General features: G+C 63.2%; 1 protein-coding gene across 1 annotated transcript; it reads left to right on the plus strand.

The window, feature by feature from the left end:
• The first annotated feature begins 1398 nt into the window (after positions 1 to 1398).
• Positions 1399 to 24322, plus strand: CDH15 (cadherin 15). Its single transcript, XM_054455412.2, has 14 exons — positions 1399 to 1524; positions 9143 to 9301; positions 9926 to 10081; positions 13830 to 13974; positions 16379 to 16539; positions 17468 to 17596; positions 18145 to 18330; positions 19255 to 19508; positions 20320 to 20462; positions 20651 to 20890; positions 21231 to 21470; positions 22345 to 22481; positions 22630 to 22788; positions 23711 to 24322. Exons 1-14 carry the CDS (start codon positions 1483 to 1485, stop codon positions 23909 to 23911), a joined length of 2352 nt encoding a protein of 783 aa, XP_054311387.2. The 5' UTR covers positions 1399 to 1482; the 3' UTR covers positions 23912 to 24322.
• Positions 24323 to 24427: the final 105 nt, after the last annotated feature.

The raw sequence follows: 24427 nt of genomic DNA on the forward strand, positions 1-24427 counted from the left end.
CCCAGCCCCAGAGGCCTCCCAGTCTGCAGATGGACTCCCTGCCCTCTCTCATCTTGGAGCAGTGAGCGCTAGGGACAGCCTCCCGGGCAGCCTGGCCTCCTTTCAAGCAGGCCAAGTGCACAGATGGTGCCTGCACCTGCACAGCCACCCGCAGTCGACAGGAGAGCAGAGGCACCGGGTCTGCTCCCATCACAGAGAGGAATGGGCTCCCCAGCCCGGCCCTGGGCTGGTCAGCAACCCCCACTCCCCACCCTGCCTGCTCAAAAGAAAGGGTCCTCCTGCCTCCAGCCCCCTCCACCCTCTCTCCAGGACCTTCCTGACCGTGCGCTGGGCCTGTGCAAGTGTTGAGCCACACCCACGCCCTCCCAGGGGGCGGGGTCTCGAAGGGGAGAGCAGGTGCCACAGTCAACAGGAGGGAGGGCTTCTGGCCGAGGTGGCAAGGAGGCTCCAGGAGGCGGCAGCGTTGACCTTGGGTGTTGAGGGATGATGAGAATGAGTTCTGTAGGAAGGAAGGTGCTCCAGGCAGGGGGCCTCGGGGAACAAGGGGATGCTGGAGGAGGCGCGTGGACTGGGGAAATTGGGGGTGTCCTACGAGCCCCGCTGGTATCAGAGGCGTGTGAACCAGAGCAGTTCCATATTGAATAGGAGCTGGGCAAAATGAGGCTACGAGGAGGTGCGTGGAGGGTGGGCCTAGTGTTCAGTGGGATGCGGGGAGGCGCAGGAGACGCAGCCAGAGCGGCGAGGGGCCCAAGAAAGTGCTCAGGAGGCGTCCCCCGGCAGGGACTGCAGTGCAGACGCCCTGGAGCAGGGGCGAGCCGGGGCCCAAGGAGCAGGAAATGAAGAAGCCAGGAATCCCAGCTGGTCCCTGACCCGGCCGCACCCACCCTGCCTTCCCCACAGCCTGGCTTCTGGCTCTGCTCCCGACGCAGCAGCCGGGGTGTCTCCGACCTAGCCCTGGCCCTGCCCGCCGGAGCCCCGCACAAGCTATCACTCAGCCCTCGGCCCCGCCCCGGCCCCACCCCGGCCCCACCCCGCACTCTCACAAGGTGTCATTCAGCCCTCGACCCCGCCCCGCCCCGCCCGCCCCATCCTCCTCTGGCTCCGCCCCACCAGCCACGTGCGGTCACCGCCCCGCAGGCGCACCTGCGCTGTCACTCAGCCCTCGGCCCCGGCCCCGCCCCGCCTGCCCCACTCGCATGTGGGCTGTCACTCAGCCTTCGGCCCCGCCCTAGCCCACCAGAGGCTCCGCCCCACCCGCCTGCCCACGCGCTGTCACTCAGCCTTAGCCCTGCCCAGGCCGGCCCTCGGCCCGTCAGAGGCCTCCTTCGTGCTGTCACTCAGCCCTTGCCCCGCCCCTCCCCGCCCCCCTCACACGTGCTGTCGCTGGCCCTGGCCCGCCCCGCGCACTTGCGCTGTCACTCAGCCTGGACGCGCGCCTTCGGGTCGCGGGTGCACTCCGGCCCCGCTCCTGCCCCGGCCCCGATGGACGCCGCGCTCCTCCTCATCCTCGGGCTGTTGGCCCAGGTAAGGCATCGGCACCTGCGGGGGTCCCCGCTGCCTCCCTCGGCCCTGCGGGACAGTGTCTTCAACTGCAGCCGCACAGGTCTCCCCCAGAACCACTGGCCCTGGCCGCCTTTGGGGGCCTGTGAGCAGAGTGGCCCTGGGTGGGTCCCTGGGCTGGGGGCAGCATCCCAGGGGTTGTGGGGAGTGAGTGTAACCAAACACTCCACCTGGTGGAATCACCCCCAGGACTGCAGAGTCCTGCTGGGGTCAGGGACCTCAGGCAGGGACCACCCAGCAGGCCGTGCCCTCTCTTTGGAGGGACCCCTGCCAGGGTCTGGGGCATTGCCAGTCTTGAGTGGAGCAGAGAGAGGGGGAGGGGCAGGAGTCCCCCTCTCTGGGGGGCTGGGGGCCAGGTTTCCATAGGGACTCCCTGTGGTGGGCACAGGACCCCTGGTTAGTCTTGGGTGATGTCCAAACCCCCCACCCCAAGTTCCCAGCCAACAGGGGTGGCTGCAGGCTCTGCCCCCAGGAACTCACACTCACCGCTACTTCTTGATCGGGAGGGCCGAGCCCGAGCCAGGTCCCAACACACAGGGCCTTGCAGAGTGGCGTGTGGCAGCCCTGGGGGCTCTGTTCCTGGGCTTCACCTGGGACCCTGCCGCAGCTGCCTGGGGTGATCGGGCCTGGGGGCCCAGCCCCCAGAGGCTGCTGGACTCTGCCCCTAAAATTCTTCTCTGGACTGCTGGCACCGTGGTCTCTCCAACGTGGGAGCAAGCCAGCGTGGAAGGAAGCCCAGGCCTCAGCCCCCCACACCCGCCATGGGTACTGCCTAGCTGGAGCCACGTCTCCTCACACCCTAGGGGGACCTAGACATGGAGGATGTGGCCTCAGTGGCTTCAGCCCCCAGGGACTGGGTTGGGCTGGGGCATGGCCGGCTGTGGTTGGGACGTCACTGGGTACAGGAGGGCAGCCTCTCTCTTGCCAATTCAAGAGAGAATGCACATAAAGGGCTTAGCGGTGCTCATAGCATTCATTGCTCTTGTGGTCCTGCGGTGGTCAGGGAGTGCTGGACACAGTGAGTAAGGGAAGCCACTCCTTTCCCAGCCCCCTACTGAAGGGGCTTCCTGAGTCCCCTCATTCCCACAGGCCTCCCAGCTCCAGCTGGCTCCAATTTCAGCCCCTGGCAGCTGACCAGGCGCCTGGCCAGCCAGACCCTCCAGCAGCTGCCCCTGAGGGGCACCACGGCTCCTGCCACCCCCCTCTCCCCCATCTGGAGACAGTGGCGGGGGGAGACAGTGGTTCAGCATGCGTGCTCACCCCCCTGGCCCTCCACCCCTCAGCCCTCTGCCGGGAGGTGCAGCCCGGGGGGCTCCATGCCTCCAGGGCCCTTCCCCACCTGCTCTGGGGACAGAGTTTCTTCCTTGGCACCCCGACCCCGGGCATGGTGGCGGGGAGGCTGGCGCCTGTGAAAACATTCCTTGAGACCTCTTCCTTTGGATTTGGGAGTGTTTGCCTTTCAACAGGCCCCAGGGGGCTCTGTGGCAGGTGGGGAGGCAGGCAGGACCTCTCCCTCCCCAGAAGCCTCCCCTCTCACTGTTCCTTCTTTTCTCCTCCAGGGCTGGGGGACAATAGCCCCCTACCCCGACAGCTGGAGGCTGGGGGAGGTGGTGGAGGTGGGGGCCAGCTGGCAAGGGGACTATAGCCAAGGCTCAAATTCACTGCACTGTGAGGCAAAATATGTCAGTGTCAGGACCCTGCCTGCCCCTCCCCCACCAGCTCAGCTTTCAGGACTGTGCGCTCTCCTGGGCAGCCTCGGGGTCCTGGGCCGCTTCCTGGTGACACCCCAGGCAGGCAGCGTGGGCCCATCAGGGCCTTCTCCAAGTGAGGGTTTGCTCCCCTGCTTCGGCCACCTCTGATTGCTGAGCTCACTCAGCCCCACCCAGAGGGTGTCTTCAGAACTGGCCCCTGTCAGCCTGCTGCACCCACACCATCCCTAGTTGCTGGTCCCCTACACCGGGGACCCCACCCCAGCTGGGAGGCGGCTGAGGTCTGAGGCAGCACTGCTGACTCACAGAGAACCCCAGCCTGCTGGGAAGGGTCCCACTTCTGCATCTGGGTTTTGGGAGCCCCTTGGTCTCTGGGAGACAGAGTCAGCAGCACCCTGGGGGCCAGGCGGGGGCTCTTAGCTCGGGTGACTGTGACCGAGGCCAAGAAGGGAAGTGGCTCCCAGGCCACTGTTCTTCCCACAGTGGCAGGACAGCCCCAGACACTGTGCTTTGGAAGGGACAGCTGCCTCCATGCCTCTTCTTCCCCATCCCTTCTCTGAAGCCCGCAGCAGCTAGAGAGGGTGGGGCCCAGGGAAGATGCTCCAGCCTCTCTGGGCCAGGCCAACAGCTGGGGCCATTCCTGGCATGCCTGGCCATCCAGGAACAGGGTGGCCCCAGATTCCAGCCTGGGGGAGGGGTTGAAGCCTGAGAAGCTTGAGGGGCCTTCACACTCCCTTCCCAGGCAAACCCACCCACGCGCCACCAAGTGTGTTCCTAGAATCTCGCAGCACCCTTCCTTGGAAAATCGGGGGAGCAGGAGTGCGAGGTTGGCCCCAGAACCGCTTCTCATTCCCCCCTCGCAGTGGTGTTTGTAAACTGTAGCGAGCGCTCAGTGTGTGCGGAGCTTTCTCATGAAGCAGCCCCTTGGGGTTGAGTGTCAGGCTAGGAGCAGACCCCAAGAGAGGCGTTAAGTCCCAGGAGCTCGGCTGCGGGGTGGTGGCCCCAGACGTCTCAAGGGCTTCGAGATGGTTCCCTCCAGGTTCTTGGCTAAGGGTCCAGTGGAGGATGAGCTTGGGGGTGTCATTGGGGACCCACTGTGGGGAAGCGGGTCACTAATGTCCATGGGTCTTGCCTGGCTTGGGTGGGGGATAGAGAGGAGTGGACGGGTGTCCACAAAATCCACCTCCCAGGATGCTTGTGTCCCCTAGCCCAGGTGCAGGGCTGTGGGCTGGCTGCGTTGATGTGGCTTTGTCCTGGGCACCGGATGTCCCGATCTCCCCAAGACGGCTCCCAGGCCCTCCCTCCACTGGCCACGTCTTCTGGGACGGGGATGGGGTGGGAGGACAAAGAGCCAGCTTTGAGAACACCCCCGAGAGCCGGAAGTGGGCCGTGGCCTGCCTGCCCACCCACACCCACACCGGCTATGATCTGGGCAAGTGAGCCCTGCCAAGGCTCTGCGGCTGCTGTGACCTGGTGAACTCAGGCTGTGGACAGGCCTGGGCCCGGGACTCCCAGCCCCTGCCTTGACGGCACCCAGCCCAGCGTGACTGGAGGGTCTCTGGTGGAGGCAGCTGGAGGGTGGGGGAACAGGGCTGGCCCAGGTTTGGTGGCAGCTGGGCAGGGAAGGGATGGAAACGTCTGCCCGGGTGGGGGTGGCCCCTCCACCTCAGCCACTTGGGGTTCCTAGAGCCTGGGGTCTCCCTGCCCCATGCCCAGGCCTAGCCCAAGGCCGGTGTGGCTCTGCAGCTGGATTTCCTTCAGAGCATGCAGTTCAGAACCTAGCTTGGGTCTCAGACCCCATGTGACTCCTGGCTCTGTCTGTGTGGCTTTGAGCAAATGCCTCAGGCTCTCTGAACCTCACTGTCCAGAGCTGGGAAGTGAAGGGACCACCACAGGCTCCTGGGGGGTTGGGAGGACCAAAGGGGAGGGGGAGAGGGAGGTGCCTCCCAGGCCCAGCGCAAAGCTGCCCAGCCAGGGCCGGAAACAAACCCTGTGCCCACCGAGGCTGATGAAGGCCCCACGCTGGGCAGGCAGGTTTCCACTTGGCAGGAGCTGCCCAGCCCTGGAAGTGGCTTGTGCTCTGTGGGTGCTGGCAGGCTCCGAGGCAAGGGCCGCCATCTGTCAGCTGGCAGAGAGCTTCCCCGGCAGGGTCCCCAGCCTGAGAGCCTGAGGAGCCCCCACCCCATCCTCTCCCTGCTTTCTGCCAAAGCATTTGCTACTCTCTGGACTCCCAGGAGGCCATGGAGGAGGGGGCCCAGGTCCTGCTGGAGGAGGGGGCCCAGGTCCTGCTGGCCGAGGGCCAAGAACCCCAGGGAAGGTGGCCCTGCTTTGGAGGCTGCTGCCACTGCCTGTGGGGACCTCTGTGTGCTGGGCCAGCCCTGGGGACGGGACAGTCAGAGCGAGAGGCCCCAATGCCCCATCTCAGGGTGGGCAGATGGGCAGCCTGGGCCTTGCTCGTCCACACAGGGTAAGCGGCCAGTGGTGGAGGACAGAGGCCAAGCCTAATGGGGGTTCAGCCTGACAGGCTTCCTGGCCATGCCAACATCTCCTTCCCAGCCCCTGCCCACTCAGACATACCAGGCCCCAGCCACTGCCTCCTCTCAAGGCCACCTGCCCCCACGTCCTGGCCCCTGCTTAGACTGAAGTCTCGGCAAAGCCAGCAGGAGCAGGCGGCACTGGAGGGTGAGGTATCGGCACAGGGCTGAGGAGAGCTGGCAGCCTCGGAGCCAGCAGGGACGTGGTGGCCAGAGTAGCCATCGACATCTGTGGTTCTGCAGGGGCAGGGGTGGCCCGGCTGGCCCAACTCTGACCCCCCAGTTCTCAGTGCTCCATTTCATGGGGCCCCACCCCGCCTGAAGTGGGTGCCCCCTTCCAGCGGGGAGCTGGGTGAGGCCTCCCATGCAGGGTCCCGCTCACCAGGGCTGACTGGGCGCTCCCTCTGCTCACACAATGTGGGGAGCTGTTCTAGGTGTTGGTGTGGCATGGCCGGCACACCTCTGTAGTAGGCACAGGACCTGGTGCTGGCTGGGGAGTCCCATGAGCCTCCCTAGACCCCAGCCCACCTGCTGTCCAGATGAATGAGCTCAAGAGCAGGCCGTGAAGATGGTGATGTTGAGATGGGGAAGGAGCTCAGGAGCAGGCTGCCAAGACGATGATATTGAGATGGGGGCCCTGTCTGAAAGGGGAGCTGAGGAGTTTGTGTATGGTGGGTGATGTTTGAGGCCTGCTCTGCTCCCAGACTCCCAATCGCCTGCCTAGGACACCCAGCACCTCCCACCCGTCCGCCTGCCCCACATGGCAGCCCAGCAGCCTGAGGGCTTGTCCTGGGTGGGGGTGCCCCGGAGAGCACGGCACGGGGTAGGGGGTCTCTGTCCCCTCCTCAGCTGGGTGGTACAGGAGGCTGCCCCGTCAGGGGTCTCTGTCCCCTCCCCAGCCGGGTGGCGCAGGAGGCTGCCCCGTTTCTGCGTTAGGGTCTGTTCCTTGGGGAGCTGCTGCCACCCCCACCACAACCCTGGCCACAGGGTCCTGGAAGCTTCCCACCCTGCTCACCCCAACTCAGCATCTTCCTCTGTAGCCCCTGTCACTGGGATGATGCAGACGCCACACCCTCACTACACATGGTGCCGGTGGGGGGCGGGAAGGGCCTTGGGTCTCTCACCCCCACAGCCCTGCAGTGGGGGGCTGGGAAGGTCGGGGGACCCTCACCAAGGCTGACTGGGGCTGTGAGCGCTGGGCGTGTGGGGCTGGGTGCTGGCCACACATGGGGCCTTAACCACAATGAGGTGAAAGGGGAACACAGCTCCTCACTTTTGCCAGGCACATTTCAAGGGCTCAGCAGCCCCATGTGGCCTGTGGGTCTTGGATGGTGAAGATCTAGAACATTCTGGCAGCTAGGAGAGTGCTGTTGGGTGGGAGGGGGCCTCTGGGGAGGAGGGTCACCCAAGAGAAAGGCCGGGAGCCTGGAGACCCCCAGGACTAGGGAGGCACAGACAGCTCCTAGCCAGGCCCGGGCACAGGGGACGGGGAGAGGGCAGCCCTGTTTCCTCCTCCCTCATCTCCCTCTCCCCCGCCTCTTCCCCAACCCTGGCGCCTGCTGCCCTCACCGAGTTCAAGCAGACTCTGTGCCCCAACGAGGTGCACCAGGCATCGGCCTGACGCGGGAGCTCGAGGGTGACCCCCATGTCCGTGCCGAGCCGATTGGGGTCAGCCCAGAGCCATGTCCTGTCAGCTGCGGCAGCTCCCACCAAGCTGTGCTTTAGGGTCAGGGGTCTTTCAGGAAGAGCCATGCAGCCCACCCAGAAACACTGACTCCTCAGGCTCGGGGGGTCCCAAGCACAGGTGTCCTGGGGATCCCAGGACAGGCAGGACCCACCGTCTGTAAGCTTCCCTTTGACCAAGGTGGGGCCGGGCACCCCGGGAGGGAGGCCCAAGGCCCAGGCTAGGAGCTGGGTATGGTGACCACATTTTTAAAACCAGAAAATTCAGGATGTGCTTTTGGGGTCACTACGAGTGCCCCTCCCCACCTGGCTCTTGGAGTTGGGTCCCTTCTCTAGGCCTCAGTTTCCCCATCTGAGGGGTGGGTGTGGAGCCATCTGTGGTCACAAAAGTTGCTGACCGTCAGGACCTCAGGAGAATTTGGGGGCAGCCACCTCCACTTTGGGGTCTTTACTGGCCCGAGGTTGTCCTGGCCCTGGAGTAGGGTGGGGTGCACAGTGTCTCCCTCTGCAGCCCCACACTCTGCCCAGGCCCCATACCCGAGCACCAGGGCTTCCTGTGTGCATTACAAACAGTGCACCCCAGCCCCTGATGTGGGAGAGGAGGAGATGGGCATGCCAGGGTCCCAGCGGCTGAAGTATTGGGGTGAAGAGGTGAAGACTGCACCGAGGTACCCTGTTCTGGGAGAAGAACAGTGAGGCTGGGGGTTGGGCTGCCCCTCTGTCGCCAGCCATGTCCCTCTTGGCTGTGCAGCCACAACAGGCCCCACCCCACCCAGCCCCACTGAGGCAGCCCTGGCCCTGGCCCAGCCAGTCTCAGGAACCCGCACCACCAGCGTTGGCTGCCCAGCCCTGACCTGGTGGGGCGTGACAGACCAGCAGCAGCTGCAGGCCGGTTCTGCCACACAGCAGTCCAGTTGGGCGCCGCTGTATGAATTGCGGATACATCTCCAGCTGCTCTTGATGGACTGGAGCTGAACTCTCGCATCCCGGGGTTCCGTTCCCACAAAGTAGCCTGGAGAGGTGGAGGGGGACGGGCACTTTCCTGCAGGCACCTCCCCTGCCGCTCCCCCGGACCCTCCACAGCCAGCCCACTGTGCCCACGGGCACCGCCACTGTCTTCTTGGGGTCATTCCGAGTCAGGACCCCACGGTCTCCCCAGCCCTGGCTGGCCCAGGGGCTTTCTGTGTGCATGGCTACCCTGGCACCTGGGGTGAGGCTGTGCCCCCGCTGGGTGAATCTCAGGTGTCCCTCCAGCCAGAGGCCTGGAACCCTAGCACTACCTCCCAGCACCCACATGCACTCGCCAGAGGCTGCAGACAGCCCTGCTGTGTGGGCCCAGTAGAATGCGGGACAGCTGGGTGGGGGCTTTGAGGGCCAGTACTTGGGGTGTGGCCACCAAGGCCCCAGCTCAGTCTGACGGGGGCGGGGCTCACATGCCTTTGCCCTCGTACAACGCAGCCCCGTGTGTGGAAGCTGCCCCTCGCCAATGAGCACCGACCCGCGGGCTGAGGGAAACACTGAGCCCTGTGGCCTCCTCACCAGCCACAGCTCCCAGCTACACGCTGCCGCCCAGGGCTCCAGGAGACGGTGCTGTGGGACGCATCTGTCCAGGGCTCCGGGAGAGCGTGCTGTGGGATGCATCTGTCTTTGTTGCAGAGCCTCTGCCTGTCTTTGGGGGTTCCTGGATGGAGGAGGCCCACCACCCTATACCCCTGGCGCCGGGCGCCTGCCCCAAGCCGTGTGCGGAGGGCCTGGGTCATCCCCCCGATCAGCGTATCCGAGAACCACAAGCGTCTCCCCTACCCTCTGGTTCAGGTGAGCAGGTGGCGGGGGCAGGAGGGGCGAAAGGGGTGGGCTGGTCCCAGTGGGCCTCCCTCATTCTTAAAGGTCTCCTGGGAGTCAGCGGGGCCCCATTTCAGGGCAGAGCTGGGGCAGGACTCGCCCACCTTGCCAGGGCTCTGGGCTTCCAACGTGGTTTCTACAGCAGGGCTCAAACCCTCCCCATTGCCCCAGGCAGCAGGGGGAGTCCACAGCTGCTCCCACCCCACATGCGCCTTGGGTGGACACACTCCACGTTAGGCTGCAGGCTCCGGTGTGATTTTTGTCTGCGTGTTTGCCAACGCTGAGTAGATGGAGGTGAAGGTGAACTGCCTTGCGTGGGCCTCAGCTTCACATACCCAAAATCGCCCAAGAGACCAGGGCCCTGAGGACACCAGGGGCTGAGCCTGAAATGAGGCTGCAAGACGGGGCACCCTTGGGGCCACAGGCTGAGCTGTCCCCAGCCCAGCACAGCCCTCATTGGGTACCAGGATCCGTCCTCCAGTACTAGGAGACTTAGACCTGCCCTGCTGTCAGCCGGGGAGGGGCCTGAGGGGCTGCAGAGAGGACAGAGGCCCCCGCCCGGAGCAGCTCTCCCCAACCCCATTTCCTGCCCCACAGATCAAGTCAGACAAGCAGCAGCTGGGCAGTGTCATCTACAGCATCCAGGGACCCGGCGTAGACGAGGAGCCCCGGGGCGTCTTCTCTATCGACAAGTTCACGGGGAAGGTCTTCCTCAATGCCATGCTGGACCGCGAGAAGACCGACCGCTTCAGGGTGCGGAGCTGCGCGGTCTGACCTGTGCCCCTCAAGCAGGCCTGGTGGGAAGCCAGTGCCTCTCCCCCCCACCAGGCTTCTCCTCCCAGCTCGGTGGGCTTCAGGCCAGACTGCTTCTCCTGCAAGATCCAGGCACCCTTAAGTGACGGGGCAGGTACAGGGGTTTGGGACCGAGGCCCTGCAGCTGGAGGAGGCAGCTGTTTAGGGTTATGTTCCCATTTAACTGGAGGGCAGACAGAGGTCCCGTGGGGGAGCGGCTTGGTTCTGCCGGGGAGGAGCTATAGCTTCTGTGGCTCAACCACAGCCAACAACACGCTGGTCCTGGGAGCTCAGCAGTGTCGTGAAGAATCTCTAAATACTGTTGTTTTTGTTTTTTGTTTTTTGAGATGGAGTCTCGCTCTGTCGCCCAGGCTGGAGTGCAGTAGCACGATCTCGGCTCACTGCAAGCTCCGCCTCCCGGGTTCACGCCATTCTCCTGCCTCAGCCTCCCGAGTAGCTGGGACTACAGGTGCCCACCACCACGCCTGGCTAATTGTTTGTATTTTTAGTAGAGACGGGGTTTCACCGTGTTAGCCAGGATGGTCTCGATCTCCTGACCTTGGCCCGCCTCTGCCTCCCAAAGTGCTGGGATTACAGGCGTGAACCACCGTGCCCGACTTTTTTTTTTTTTTTTTTTTTTTTGAGATGGAGCTTCACTCTGCTGCCCAGGCTGGAGTGCAGTGGCACAATCTCAACTGACTGCAATCTCTACCTCCCCAGTTCGAGCAATTCTCCTGCTTCAGCCTCCTGAGTATCTGGGATTACAGGCTCCACCACCATGCCCAGTTAATTTTTGTATTTTTAGTAGAGACAGGGTTTCACCATGTTGGCCTCCCAAAGTGCTAGGATTACAGGCTTGAGCCACCATGCCTGGCCCCAAAATAATGTTGATCCCAGTGGCCGCCACTGTTCTCAGGAGTGGGGTTAGTCAGGGAAGAAACCACTGATGCCCCTTGGGGGCTGGGATTCTCAGAGAAGGGGCAGTGAGCGCCGGGCGCAGTGGCTCACACAGTCCCAGCACCCCTGTCTGGGCACGGTGGCTCACACAATCCCAGCACTTTGGGAGGCCGAGGCAGGAGGATCGCTTGAAGCCAATAGTTCGAGACCAGGCTAGGCATCAAAGTGAGGCCTTGTCTCAACAAAAGACAAAATGGTAAAACGAAAAAAATAAAATGGTAAAATAAATTAGCCAGCAGTGTTGCTGCGTGCCTGTGGTCCCAGCTACTTGGAAGGCTGAGGTGGGAGGTCGACGCTGCCATGAGCCGTGATTGCGCCGCTGCGCTCCAGCCTAGGTGACAGAGGAAGACCCTCTCTCAAAAAAAAAAAAAAAAAAAAGAAGAAGAAAAGAGGACCAGGCGCGGTGGCTCATGCCTGTAATCCTAGCAGTTTGGGAGGCCAAGGCAGGCAGATCATGAGGTCAGGAGATCGAGACCATCCTGGCTAACATGGTGAAACCTCGTCTCTACTAAAAAATACAAAAGTTAGCTGGGCATTCTGGCATGCGCCTGTAGTCCCAGCTACTCAGGAGGCTGAGGCAGGAGAATCGCTTGAACCCAGGAGGCGAAGGTTGAAGTGAGCTGAGACCTCGCCACTGCATTCCAGCCTGGGCGACAGAGTGAGACTCTGTCTCAAAAAAAAAAAAGAAGAAAGAAGAAGAGGAGGAGGAGGAGAAAGAAGAAGAAAGAAGGAGAAGGAGGAGAAGGAGAAGGAGAAGAGGAGGAGGAGGAAGAAGAAGAAAGAAGAAGAAGAAGAAAAAGGGCAGTGGGAGCAAGAGAAGGGAGCCCTAGAGCCCAGAATCCCAGAACCCCGTCTGCACTCCTTGCAGGCACCTGCCCACCCCCAGCCTGCCCTCCCCCAGCCTGCCCACCCCCAGCCTGCGCACCCCCAGCCTGCTCTCCCCCAGCCTGCCCTCCCCCAGCCTGCCCTCCCCCAGCCTGCCCTCTCCCAGCCTGTCCACCCCCAGCCTGTCCACCCCCAGCCTGCCCTCTCCCAGCCTGCCCTCCCCCAGCCTGCCCTCCCCCAGCCTGCCCACCCCCAGCCTGCCCTCTCCCAGCCTGTCCACCCCCAGCCTGTCCTCCCCCAGCCTGCCCTCCCCCAGCCTGCCCTCCCCCAGCCTGCCCTCCCCCAGCCTGCCCTCTCCCAGCCTGTCCACCCCCAGCCTGTCCTCCCCCAGCCTGCCCTCCCCCAGCCTGCCCACCCCCAGCCTGCCCACCCCCAGCCTGCCCTCTCCCAGCCTGCCCACCCCCAGCCTGCCCTCCCCCAGCCTGCCCTCCCCCAGCCTGTCCACCCCCAGCCTGCCCTCCCCCAGCCTGCCCTCCCCCAGCCTGTCCACCCCCAGCCTGCCCTCCCCCAGCCTGCCCACCCCCAGCCTGCCCTCCCCCAGCCTGCCCACCCCCAGCCTGCCCTCCCCCAGCCTGCCCTCCCCCAGCCTGCCCTCCCCCAGCCTGTCCACCCCCAGCCTGCCCTTCCCCAGCCTGCCCTCCCCCAGCCTGCCCATCCCCAGCCTGCCCTCTCCAAAATGTCATTTTGGCCTGGGCGCAATGGCTCATGCTTGTAATCCCAGTACTTTGGGAGACTGAGGCGGGTGGATCACCTGAGGTTAGGAGTTCGAGACCAGTCTGGCCAACATGGCAAAACCCCATATCTACTAAAAATACAAAAAATTAGCCAGGTGTGGTGGCACACACCTTGTAATCCCAGCTACTTGGGAGGCTGAGGCAGGAGAATCACTTGAACCCAGGAAGTGGAGGTTGCAGTGAGCCGAGATCACACCACTGCACTCCAGCCTGGGCAACAGAGCGAGACGCCATCTCAAAAGGAAAAAAAATAAGAAAAGTAATTTTGTACCACATGTGGGGAAAGGACGCTTCCTGCCTTTGCCTCTGCAGGAAGCAAAATTTCCTTTTATTTGCCCCGAATCTTCCTTTAGACTTTGAGAACCAGTCCTTGGATCCCTTACATCAAAAGTTATTAGAGAGTATTTCTCACTTGGAAACTGTAATTGTGCCCATTCTCCAAAAGGATGGGAGGCAGTTTAAAATGTCATGCGCACAGGGGAATTAAACTTCAGGAGGAGGCCGGGCGCGGTGGCTCACACCTGTAATCCCAGCACTTTGGGAGGCCGAGGCGTATCACCTGAGGTCAGGAGTTCGAGACCAGCCTGGCTAACATGACGAAACCTCATTTCTACTAAAAATACAAAAAATTAGCTGGGCGTGGTGGCGGGTGCCTGTAATCCCAGCTACTTGGGAGGCTGAGGCAGGAGAATCGCTTGAACCCGGGAGGCAGAGGTTGCAGTGAGCTGAGATCGCGCCATTGCACTCCAGCCTGGGCAACAAGAGTGAAACTCTATCTCAAAAAAAAAAAAACTTCAGGAGGAACGAAGACCATAGAAAGAAAGGGAGAGAGATTAGGAACCCTCTGAGAGCCTTACTTTAGTCACACATGAAGCAGCTGTGAGCTTCCTGGCTGCCAAGGCAAGCAGGGAAAGTGGCACCTGCCCTGTCTGCTAAGGGAAGGTGGCTCCCATTCAGGGACGTCCTCAGCCGCTGTGACAGATGCCCCACCCTGTGCTGTTTCTCGCCTGTTTAAGTTGGTGTTTCCAGCTGGAGACAAAGCCTGAACGTGCTGTCTCTTTCGCATGTGGCCTTAACGGGAGCTACAGAAATTTGGGGGCCACAGAGCCAGCCCTTGCTCTGTGTTTGAACAGCTAAGAGCGTTTGCCCTGGACCTGGGAGGATCCACCCTGGAGGACCCCACGGACCTGGAGATTGTAGTTGTGGATCAGAACGACAACCGGCCAGCCTTCCTGCAGGAGGCGTTCACCGGCCGCGTGCTGGAGGGTTCAGCCCCAGGTGAGACAGGACCGCAGCCCTAGGCCGGGAGGGGCTGCAGGGAAGGGCTCTGTGAAGTCCAGGATTTCCCTTAAGCAAGAATTCCCGAGGCCCCTCAGAGAGTCTAAAAATAAGTAAACAAGTCTCCAAGGCAGGTCCGTTTCCACAGGTCAACTCCTGCCACTTCCGATTTCAACATAAATTTCAAACCCAAAAATCTGAGCCTGGGAGTGGAGGTTTTTCAGGGGTCCTGTTCTCCCCCAAAAGCAAATGACTTCTCCCTCCTGCTGAGGGAGCCATCTGGAGCCAGGCACACCCCATCCTCACCCTGTACTCACACGGGGTCCGGAGCACCCACAGGCATCTCTAGGTTGTGATTCACCCTAAACCCAGGCTGACCCATAAGCTCCAGCCACGGGGACTTGCTCCCACCTCCCTGGGGGCCCGTGGTAAAGACCCGGCGGAAGGGCACAGGCCCCCTCGTGTCTGCAGCTACCAGGGACTGTGGCCAGGCCTGGCCCAGGCTCAGGCTTGGAGGCTCATATCCCACCTCAGTTTCCTTCCCATGTCTGTGGCAGTGGCCTCCGCGCCTCGTTCTGCCCCAGGTGACAGCACATCCCAGCTCCAGCTGTCCCGGGAGGAAGTCACAGCCGGCCAGGAGCTGCTCCCCAGGGTGGCCCGAAGCCCATCCTTCCCACCTCACCTCGGTGGCTGAGTCCACCTGAGCTGCCAGAGGGGTCAGGCCTAAACCTCAGGAGAGGGAAATGGGGGGAGGTGACACCTGGTCCTGTCACGTGCGGCTCCTCTAGCGGCACCTTCCGGAGTAACGCTTCCCACAGCAGGTGGGGCGGGGGCTCTGGCCAACACAGACGCAGTGTGCGTCCTCTGCTCGGCTGCCGTGTGTCCTCTACCCAGCCTGCCCGTGCATCCCCTGTTTTATCCTGCCCGTGCGTCCTCTGTTCAGCCTGCCCGTGCGTCCTCTGTTTTATCCTGCCCGTGCATCCTCTGTTTTATCCTGCCCGTGCGTCCCCTGTTTTATCCTGCCCGTGCGTCCCCTGTTTTATCCTGCCCGTGCGTCCCGTTTTATCCTGCCCGTGCGTCCCCTGTTTTATCCTGCCCGTGCGTCCCGTTTTATCCTGCCCGTGCGTCCCCTGTTTTATCCTGCCCGTGCGTCCCGTTTTATCCTGCCCGTGCGTCCCCTGTTTTATCCTGCCCGTGCGTCCCCTGTTTTATCCTGCCCGTGCGTCCCCTGTTTTATCCTGCCCGTGCGTCCCCTGTTTTATCCTGCCCGTGCGTCCCCTGTTTTATCCTGCCCGTGCGTCCCGTTTTATCCTGCCCGTGCGTCCCCTGTTTTATCCTGCCCGTGCGTCCCCTGTTTTATCCTGCCCGTGCGTCCCCTGTTTTATCCTGCCCGTGCGTCCCCTGTTTTATCCTGCCCGTGCGTCCCCTGTTTTATCCTGCCCGTGCGTCCCCTGTTTTATCCTGCCCGTGCGTCCCCTGTTTTATCCTGCCCGTGCGTCCCCTGTTTTATCCTGCCCGTGCGTCCCCTGTTTTATCCTGCCCGTGCGTCCCCTGTTTTATCCTGCCCGTGCGTCCCCTGTTTTATCCTGCCCGTGCGTCCCCTGTTTTATCCTGCCCGTGCGTCCCCTGTTTTATCCTGCCCGTGCGTCCCCTGTTTTATCCTGCCCGTGCGTCCCCTGTTTTATCCTGCCCGTGCGTCCCCTGTTTTATCCTGCCCGTGCGTCCCCTGTTTTATCCTGCCCGTGCGTCCCCTGTTTTATCCTGCCCGTGCGTCCCCTGTTTTATCCTGCCCGTGCGTCCCGTTTTATCCTGCCCGTGCGTCCCCTGTTTTATCCTGCCCGTGCGTCCCCTGTTTTATCCTGCCCGTGCGTCCCCTGTTTTATCCTGCCCGTGCGTCCCCTGTTTTATCCTGCCCGTGCGTCCTCTGTTTTATCCTGCCCGTGCGTCCTCTGTTTTATCCTGCCCGTGCGTCCTCTGTTTTATCCTGCCCGTGCATCCTCTGTCACCCTGGATGCCAGCAGCTCCTGGAGGCCCCCGCTAGCTAGCCCAGTCTGACCCAGCGCCCTTAGCCCCTGCACCGGGCAGGCACGGGAGCCAGCACCTGACCCAGGTTGCATCCAATGCTCCTGTGCTCCGACCCCAGAAACAGCACAAGCCAGGCAAAAGGCTTCGACCAAATAGGTGGCCTGGACACGGCACGGTGGGCTTCAGGGGCAGCGGGAAGCATCTGGACTTGGGGGTTGCCGTGTGCTGGCCGCCTCGGTGACACGAACAGCAGCATGGACTGACTGCCCCATCTGGAACCGTGGAGCCTGTGCACACGAGGTGCCCCCACGCCCCTCACAATGCCCCCAGCCCATCGGCCCTGTGGACGTTGGCCCTCACGCCTCCCTGTGCTTCCCAGGCACCTATGTGACCAGGGCGGAGGCCACAGACGCCGACGACCCTGAGACAGACAACGCAGCGCTGCGGTTCTCCATCCTGCAGCAGGGCAGCCCCGAGCTCTTCAGCATCGACGAGCTCACAGGGGAGATCCGCACAGTGCAAGTGGGGCTGGACCGCGAGGTGAGGTGGCACCCCAGCAGCTCCACACCCGCACGGCCAGGGCAGCCCATCTCCTGTGGGTCCCTCTGCCCCCAGCCTGCCCACCCCAGACACTCCTGTCCCTGCTGTTGCTGCAGAGCTTGCAGTGGCCCTGGCTCCTGAGGAGACGGCTTGGGGTGAACCCACTGATGCACAGACAGGAGCCACGCTGGCCCGGGTGGGAGGGGTCTGGTCCAAGTAGGGCATGAGGGGCCTGGCACAGGGCAGGGCTCCCCAAGCAGCCCCACCCCCCTCAGCCTCATGGCAACGGCTCCCCGCTAGTAAGTAACTAGCTCCTTCTGTCAGGGCCCCTGTTGCCCCTTGCTGTCGGACTTCTGTGCTCCCAGAAGACCCCCCTTGAGTCAGCCCCTCTGGGAAGCCCTCCTGGTTACACTGTTACGTGGTCTTTGTCCATTTCTGTCCCTGCCACTAACCATGGTTCCCCAGGGCAGGGACCCAAGCTCACTGGTGTGCTAGGTGCCCAGCACACAGTAGGTGCTCTATAAATGCTTACCCAGTGCACAGTAGGTGCTCTGTAAACACTTACCCAGTGCACAGTAGGTGCTCTGTAAACACCCAGCACACAGTGGTGCTCCGTAAACGCTTACCCAGCACACAGTAGGCGCTCTATAAACGCTTACCTAGCACACAGTAGGCGCTCTGTAAACGCTTACCCAGGGCACAGTAGGCGCTCTGTAAATGCTTATCCAGCGCCATAGGCTGGGGCAGCATCACAGCCCCATGCACTTAGGATCGGGGCAGGATTCTCAGGGCCACTTGGGGTCTTCAACACCCACTGGGCGCTCCCGTAGGAACTGAGCTGGCCAGGTGGCCTGGCTCCTGCCCCTCACCAGTCCCCATGTGCCCCACCTGGGCCCTCAACTTCTGACCCTGTGCCCCACATCCCCAGGTGGTCGCGGTGTACAATCTGACCCTTCAGGTGGCGGACATGTCTGGAGACGGCCTCACAGCCACTGCCTCAGCCATCATCACCCTTGATGACATCAATGACAATGCCCCCGAGTTCACCAGGGATGAGGTGCTGCTGCTGTCCCTCCCTCGAAAGTAGCCCCTGCTTAGAGCTGCCTTCCCTTCTTGGGCTCCTGCAGAAGGCAAGGGGCTTCATGATGGGGCAGGAGGATGGTGTGCTTTGGAGAAGGAACTCCACGTGGGTGGCTAGAAGCCCCAGCTGGAGGGGCCCTGGGGTGGCACGTGGCAGCGTGTGAATGTGAATGGAGTTGGAGCTGGGAGAGAGGCCCTTGGGGAGAAGCAGCCCTTGGGATCCTCTGACGCCCTCTAGCATTGGGGAGCAAGTCTCCCTCCGGCCTTTGCTGTGTGGGAAGGGAGCACGAAGCTGAGCCCGCAGAGGAGGACCATGGGGGCCCCTGGGGGACAGTGACTCACAAAACAGACAAACCTGAGGACACCCATTGGGTGGGGAGCAGCTTCGACAGGAGCAAGGGAGGGTGTTCCTGCTGGGAGGCAGGAGGGAGGGTGGGAGGGGAGGGTGGGCTGAGGGCCCTGGGGGCCCCATCCATGCTGTCCCCCCAGCCCTGCTGGTAACTGGGGCTGGGATTCCCCCCCCAGTTCTTCATGGAGGCCACAGAGGCCGTCAGCGGAGTGGATGTGGGACGCCTGGAGGTAGAGGACAGGGACCTGCCAGGCTCCCCCAACTGGGTGGCCAGGTTCACCATCCTGGAAGGCGACCCCGACGGGCAGTTCACCATCCGCACGGACCCCAAGACCAACGAGGGTGTTCTGTCCATTGTGAAGGTAAGCGGCCCCCGGCTGGCACACAGATGCCGGCACACACAGATGCCGGCACACACAGATGCCCACGCTGCCCACACTGGGGTCTGAGCCCCTTCCCGGCAGGGTTACATCCTCTGACCAGCTGGGACCTTGTGTTCGTCCTTGGGTGAGAGAGTGGGGGAGGGCATGGAGCACCCCAGCCTGAGGACTGGGTCCCAGGCCACGCTACCCATGGGGCTTGAGGGCCAGAGGCAGGGGACACCCTACACCACTCTGTTCTGTCCAGCCTTCCTCCTTTCATATGGAATCCATGTACAAAAACACAGCTGCACACCTGTGTCAGTCCTGGTTCTACCAGAGAAAGAGGAGATAGGAGACACATGCACAGATATGTCCGCACGTGTAGATGTGGATGTATTTAGATACTGACACAGTAAGTGGTTTACTGCAAGAAATTGGCTCATGCGGGTACTGGGGTCTGGCTGGGTCATGCGGGTACTGGGGTCTGGCTGGGCAGGTCTAACGTGCAGACCACAGGCCGGAGCCGATGCAGCAGTTTAGAGGCAGAGAAAATGCAGTTTTGCTCTCAAAGCCTTCACCTGAGTGGATAAAGCCAACCCACATCACCCAGGACGATCTCCTTTATTTAAAATCAAGTGACTGCAGGGGCTGGCACCATCCCCCCACGGCTCTCGCTGAAACACCTGAGGAGCGTGTGCTTGAACCCTGGTCTGCTCCCCAACCACCACCACACACAACCAGCATTTTAATAATATTCTTTGTGCCTTCTCGCCCTGCATAATTTGTTTTTTTCAAGGTTAAAAAGGGGCAGAAGGAAAGTACAGGCGCTCTGGACAGACCCAAGGAGTGGCTCCCCCATGGCATCGGCCCTCGGGTGCCCACACTTGCGTTGGGTGGGTGACGGGCTGTGCTTCCTTCCCTCAGGCCCTGGACTATGAGAGCTGTGAACACTACGAACTCGAAGTGTCAGTGCAGAATGAGGCCCCACTGCAGGCGGCCGCCCTCAGGGCTGAGCGGGGCCAGGCCAAGGTCCGTGTGCATGTGCAGGACACCAACGAGCCCCCCGTGTTCCAGGAGAACCCACTTCGGACCAGCCTAGCAGAGGGGGCACCCCCAGGCACTCTGGTGGCCACCTTCTCTGCCTGGGACCCTGACACAGAGCAGCTGCAGAGGCTCAGGTGGGGCTCCTGAGGCCCTGGGAGAGGCAGAGGAGGCTAACGGCCCCATTCCTGCTTCGGGTGCCCCTGACCCCTGGGCTCTGAGGGTCAGAGGGTGTAGGAGCCATTTGCTGGTGTGGGTTCCTGAAGGTCTGGAGGGTCTCGAGTCCCGAGCATGCCCGTGTGTGCATGTTGGGGTGACCTCACCCCCTAGGGCAGGCCCAACTCCAGCCTGTGCACACCAGTCTGTCCCTGCCAGCCGTGTCCATCCCAGGAGGCCCTTGCTCCCAAGGGACTGGTCATTCACATCTCATTTTACCCCAAGCCTGGCCCTGTGTATCCCTGTCTGTGTCCACGGGGCCCGGGAAGGGCCAGCACCAACTGAGGCTTAACTAGGTTGCCACACAATTATCTCAGGGCCCTGGACAGCTCGCCTGCCCTCCCTGAGCTTCAGTTTCCTCACAGAAGGTGCTGGTGACTGCAGCTCCCATCATATTCACATGGGTTGTGTGTACATGTGTATGTGCATATGTGTGTGCACATGTGTGGTACATGTGTGTGGTGTATAGGTGTGTGGTGGTGGTGTGTGCAAGGTGTGGGGGAGTGTCTATGTGTATATATGTGCATGTGTGTGTGCTGTGGTGTGTGCATGCATGTAGTATGTAAGGCAGTGTGTGTGCGTGTGTATATGTTGTGTGCATGTATACATGCATGTGGTATGTATGTGTGTGCCTGTGTGTGTATGCAGTGCGTGTCATGCACCCATACCTGACCACACCTGTGGGGCCCTGGAGTAAACTCAGATCCCACTCTTCCCCGTCCCCTGCATCAGCTACTCCAAGGACTACGACCCAGAAGACTGGCTGCAAGTGGACGCAGCCACTGGCCGGATCCAGACCCAGCGCGTGCTCAGCCCGGCGTCCCCCTTCCTCAAGGGCGGCTGGTACAGAGCCATCGTCCTGGCCCAGGATGACGGTGAGCGGCGCCGCGGGCTTGGGGGCTCCCTGACCTGGCCTTGTCCCGGCTGAGCACCCCTGCCAGTGTTGGAGGGCTCTGCCCATGTCGCCCTGGGGCTCAGAGCTGCGCACCCCCTCTGAGCCGACTGGTGGGGTGGGCTGGGGTGTTGGGGTGGGGTCACTAAGCCGCGGCCTCCTCGCCTGCAGCCTCCCAGCCCCGCACCGCCACCGGCACCCTGTCCATCGAGATCCTGGAGGTGAACGACCATGCACCCGTGCTGGTCCCGCCGCCGCCAGGCAGCCTGTGCAGCGAGCCGCACCAGGGCCCAGGCCTCCTCCTGGGCGCCACGGATGAGGACCTGCCCCCCCATGGGGCCCCCTTCCACTTCCAGCTGAGCCCCAGGCTCCCAGAGCTCGGCCGGAACTGGAGCCTCAGCCAGGTCAACGGTGCGCTCCCCCCACCGCCGCGCTCCCCTCACCGCCGCGCTCCCCCCATCCCAACGCTCCCCCCACCCCCACACTCCGGCCTCCGACCGGGGGCAGGAGGGCGAGGGGCGTGCAACCCCATGGTCCTGCAACAGGGTCCCCTCCCGTCCCCCCCTCCCCCCGCCCCCGACTGCTGCATCCTCGCGCAGAGCAGGGTTACTCATTGTGCCCAGAGGACGATGGGGGTGGGGGGGACCCAGGCCCAGGATCTCGGGATCCCCACCCTGTCTCTGCGCGAGGAGGGCAGGCGAAGTGGGGGCGGCCTCGGGAGGCCCTCGCTCACCACGGGCGCCCTCCGCAGTGAGCCACGCGCGCCTGCGGCCGCGACACCAGGTCCCCGAAGGCCTGCACCGCCTCAGCCTGCTGCTCCGGGACTCCGGGCAGCCGCCCCAGCAGCGCGAGCAGCCGCTGAACGTGACCGTGTGCCGCTGCAGCCAGGACGGCGTCTGTCTGCTGGGGGCCGCCGCGCTGCTGGCGGGGGGCACAGGCCTCAGCCTGGGCGCACTGGTCATCGTGCTGGCCAGCGCCCTTCTGCTGCTGGGTGAGAGCTCCACCTCCACCTGGACCCTCAGACCCTCGGACTCTCCTCCCCAGGCCGTCCCCCTCATTACCAGCCACGCCCCTTCCTCCCCAGTTCCACCTCCTCCCCACCCTCACCCCCTCATTACCAGCCACGCCCCTTCCACCGAACCCCGCCCCTCCCCCCAACCCCGCCCCTCATTACCAGCCACGCCCTTTCCTCCCCAGTTCCACCTCCTCCCCAACACCACCCCCACATTACCAGCCACGCCCCTTCCACCCAACCCCGCCCCTCCCCCAACCCCGCCCCTCCCCCAACCCCGCCCCTCACTACCAGCCACGCCCCTTCCACCCAACTCCGCCCCCTCCTCCCCAACACCACCCCCTCATTGCCAGCCACGCCCCTTCCTCCCCAGTTCCACCTCCTCCCCACCCCACACCCACATTACCAGCCACGCCCCTTCCACCCAACCCCGCCCCTCACTACCAGCCACACCCCTTCCACCCAACTCCGCCCCCTCCTCCCCACCCCACCCCCACATTACCAGCCACGCCCCTTCCACCCAACCCCGCCCCCTCCTCCCGAACCCCGCCCCCTCATTACCAGCCACGCCCCTTCCTCCCCAGTTCCACCTCCTCCCCAACACCACCCCCTCATTGCCAGCCACGCCCCGTCCTCCACAACCCCGCCCCCTCCTCCCTAACCTCGCCCCTTCCCAACCCCGGCTCCTCCATGCCAGACACGCCCTTTCCCCAAGCTCCGCCCCCTCAACCCCACCCCTGCTTACCAGCCTTGCCCCGCCCCGCCCCCTCCTCCCACCTCCTTCGCAGCCCGGTCCCCTGAAGTCGCGCCCTGTGCCTGGCCCCAGCCTGCGTCCCCTCATTCCCCTCCCCAGTGCTAGTCCTGCTCGTGGCACTCCGGGCGCGGTTCCGGAAGCAGTCGCGGGGCAAGGGGCTGCTGCACGGCCCCCAGGACGACCTTCGAGACAATGTCCTCAACTACGATGAGCAGGGAGGCGGGGAGGAGGACCAGGTGAGGGGGCAGGTGTGGGTGGGGAGGGGTCCCCAAGGAACCCAGGACGCGGGCCTTCTTACAACAAGCTGGCCGGGAGCCTGTACCTGAGACCTCCACCAGGGCCACCCGAGGGATGCCTGGCTCTGTTCCACCTCCTCGCCCACAGGACGCCTACGACATCAGCCAGCTGCGTCACCCAACAGCGCTGAGCCTGCCTCTGGGGCCGCCGCCACTTCGCAGAGATGCCCCGCAGGGCCGCCTGCACCCTCAGCCACCCCGAGCGCTGCCCACCAGCCCCCTGGACATCGCCGACTTCATCAATGATGTAGGTGCTCCTGGGGACACCCCAGTACACACAGGCACGCACAGGTGCACACACACCTGCACATGCATGCAAGAACTGGCGCCTGCATGTACTTACGGGCCGTCCGAGGGCACCGCAGAGGAAGATGGTGTGCGGGCGGGAGTGTGGAAGCCCCACTGCCACGGTCCGAGCTGGGCCCTCAGCCTCCACCCACGACGCGGGTCTTTGCACAGATGGAGTGGCGGCAGCCACAGACCCATCCACTGCCCTGTGTCCACCATGGAGGTGGGGGGGAGCCCCGGGAGCATCCCCTGGGCTTCGGAGGCTCTCAGCAGAATCAGGGCCTCCATAGGAGCCCTTCTGGACACGGCGTTAATGATTCCCTGCCATCCACAGGGTGAATGAGAACACGGGGAATCTAGGGTGTGGGGCGCACAGGGAACCTTTATCTGTGCCTGGCTGCACCTGTAGCACCTGGCTCGAAGAAAGCCCCCAGCAAAGGTGTACACCCCCGGTTAGGAGCGTGTGTCCCCACGAGCTGAGAGGACGGACATGCAGACAGCCTCCGAAAGGCAGGCGGGCCGTCCTGTGGATGGGGGTGTCCAGGAGGCTCAGGTTCTGCCTTGGTTCTGCCACGGGGGCGAGGAGACCAGGGTGATGGGGAGCAACCCCTTCCCACCTTGCTGGGGCAGGGCAGAGCCCCAGGGGACGGGCTGGCCGCTGGCCTAATCCTGAGGAAGGGGGCAGTCCATGGCACCCTCTTCACCACCCTGCTGCTATGCCCTCAGGACACTTTGCCTCCCCTCAGACCTCGCCCCAGACGTGGGCAGCTTCCCCTTCCTGAGCCCATGCCTTGAGCTGACTTTGCCCTGGGCTGTGGCCACGGCAGTGGGGCACCCACTGGCCCCTCCATGTGTCCTGAGCTCTCCGGGCCTCTTTACAGGGCTTGGAGGCTGCAGATAGTGATCCCAGTGTGCCGCCTTACGACACAGCCCTCATCTATGACTACGAGGGTGATGGTTCGGTGGCGGGGACGCTGAGCTCCATCCTGTCCAGCCAGGGCGATGAGGACCAGGACTACGACTACCTCAGGGACTGGGGGCCCCGCTTCACCCGGCTGGCAGACATGTATGGGCACCCGTGAGGGTTGCAGCGAGGGGCCAGATGGGACCACCGGGCCAGGGAGGGTCTTTCTCCCGGGGCACTGCTACCCAGACACAGAGGCCGGACAGCCTGACCCTGGAGCGCAACTGGACACGCCACTCCCCGGCCGCATGGCAGTCATGGCCCCTGCAGAGGCAGCCTGAGGTCACCAGGCCCGACCCCCCCAGGCCTGGGGCAGCCTCCTTCCTGTAGGCGAGGGCCCAAGTTTGGGGGCAGAACCTGAATGTGGATGGGGCAGCCAGGAAGAGGCCCCTTCCTGCCAGGGTGGGAAGAGTTTCTCTCCATCGGCCCCATGGGGGTCACCTCCCTAGTCCCACCTTTGCCTCCTACCAGTGGACCTCATCTTTGTATGAAAGACAGCAACCTCCTGGGTAAATCTGAATGAAAAACGTGCTAGTCTCTCTCATGCAGGACGGGCGCCCAGTGCCACACTGACCATGAGGGGGATGGGGCCAGGGAGGCCTGGCCTGGCAGGGACCTGAGGGCCAGGCCCCCA

This window comes from Pongo pygmaeus, chromosome 18, assembly GCF_028885625.2.
Source record: "Pongo pygmaeus isolate AG05252 chromosome 18, NHGRI_mPonPyg2-v2.0_pri, whole genome shotgun sequence".
NCBI classification, from domain to species: domain Eukaryota; kingdom Metazoa; phylum Chordata; class Mammalia; order Primates; family Hominidae; genus Pongo; species Pongo pygmaeus.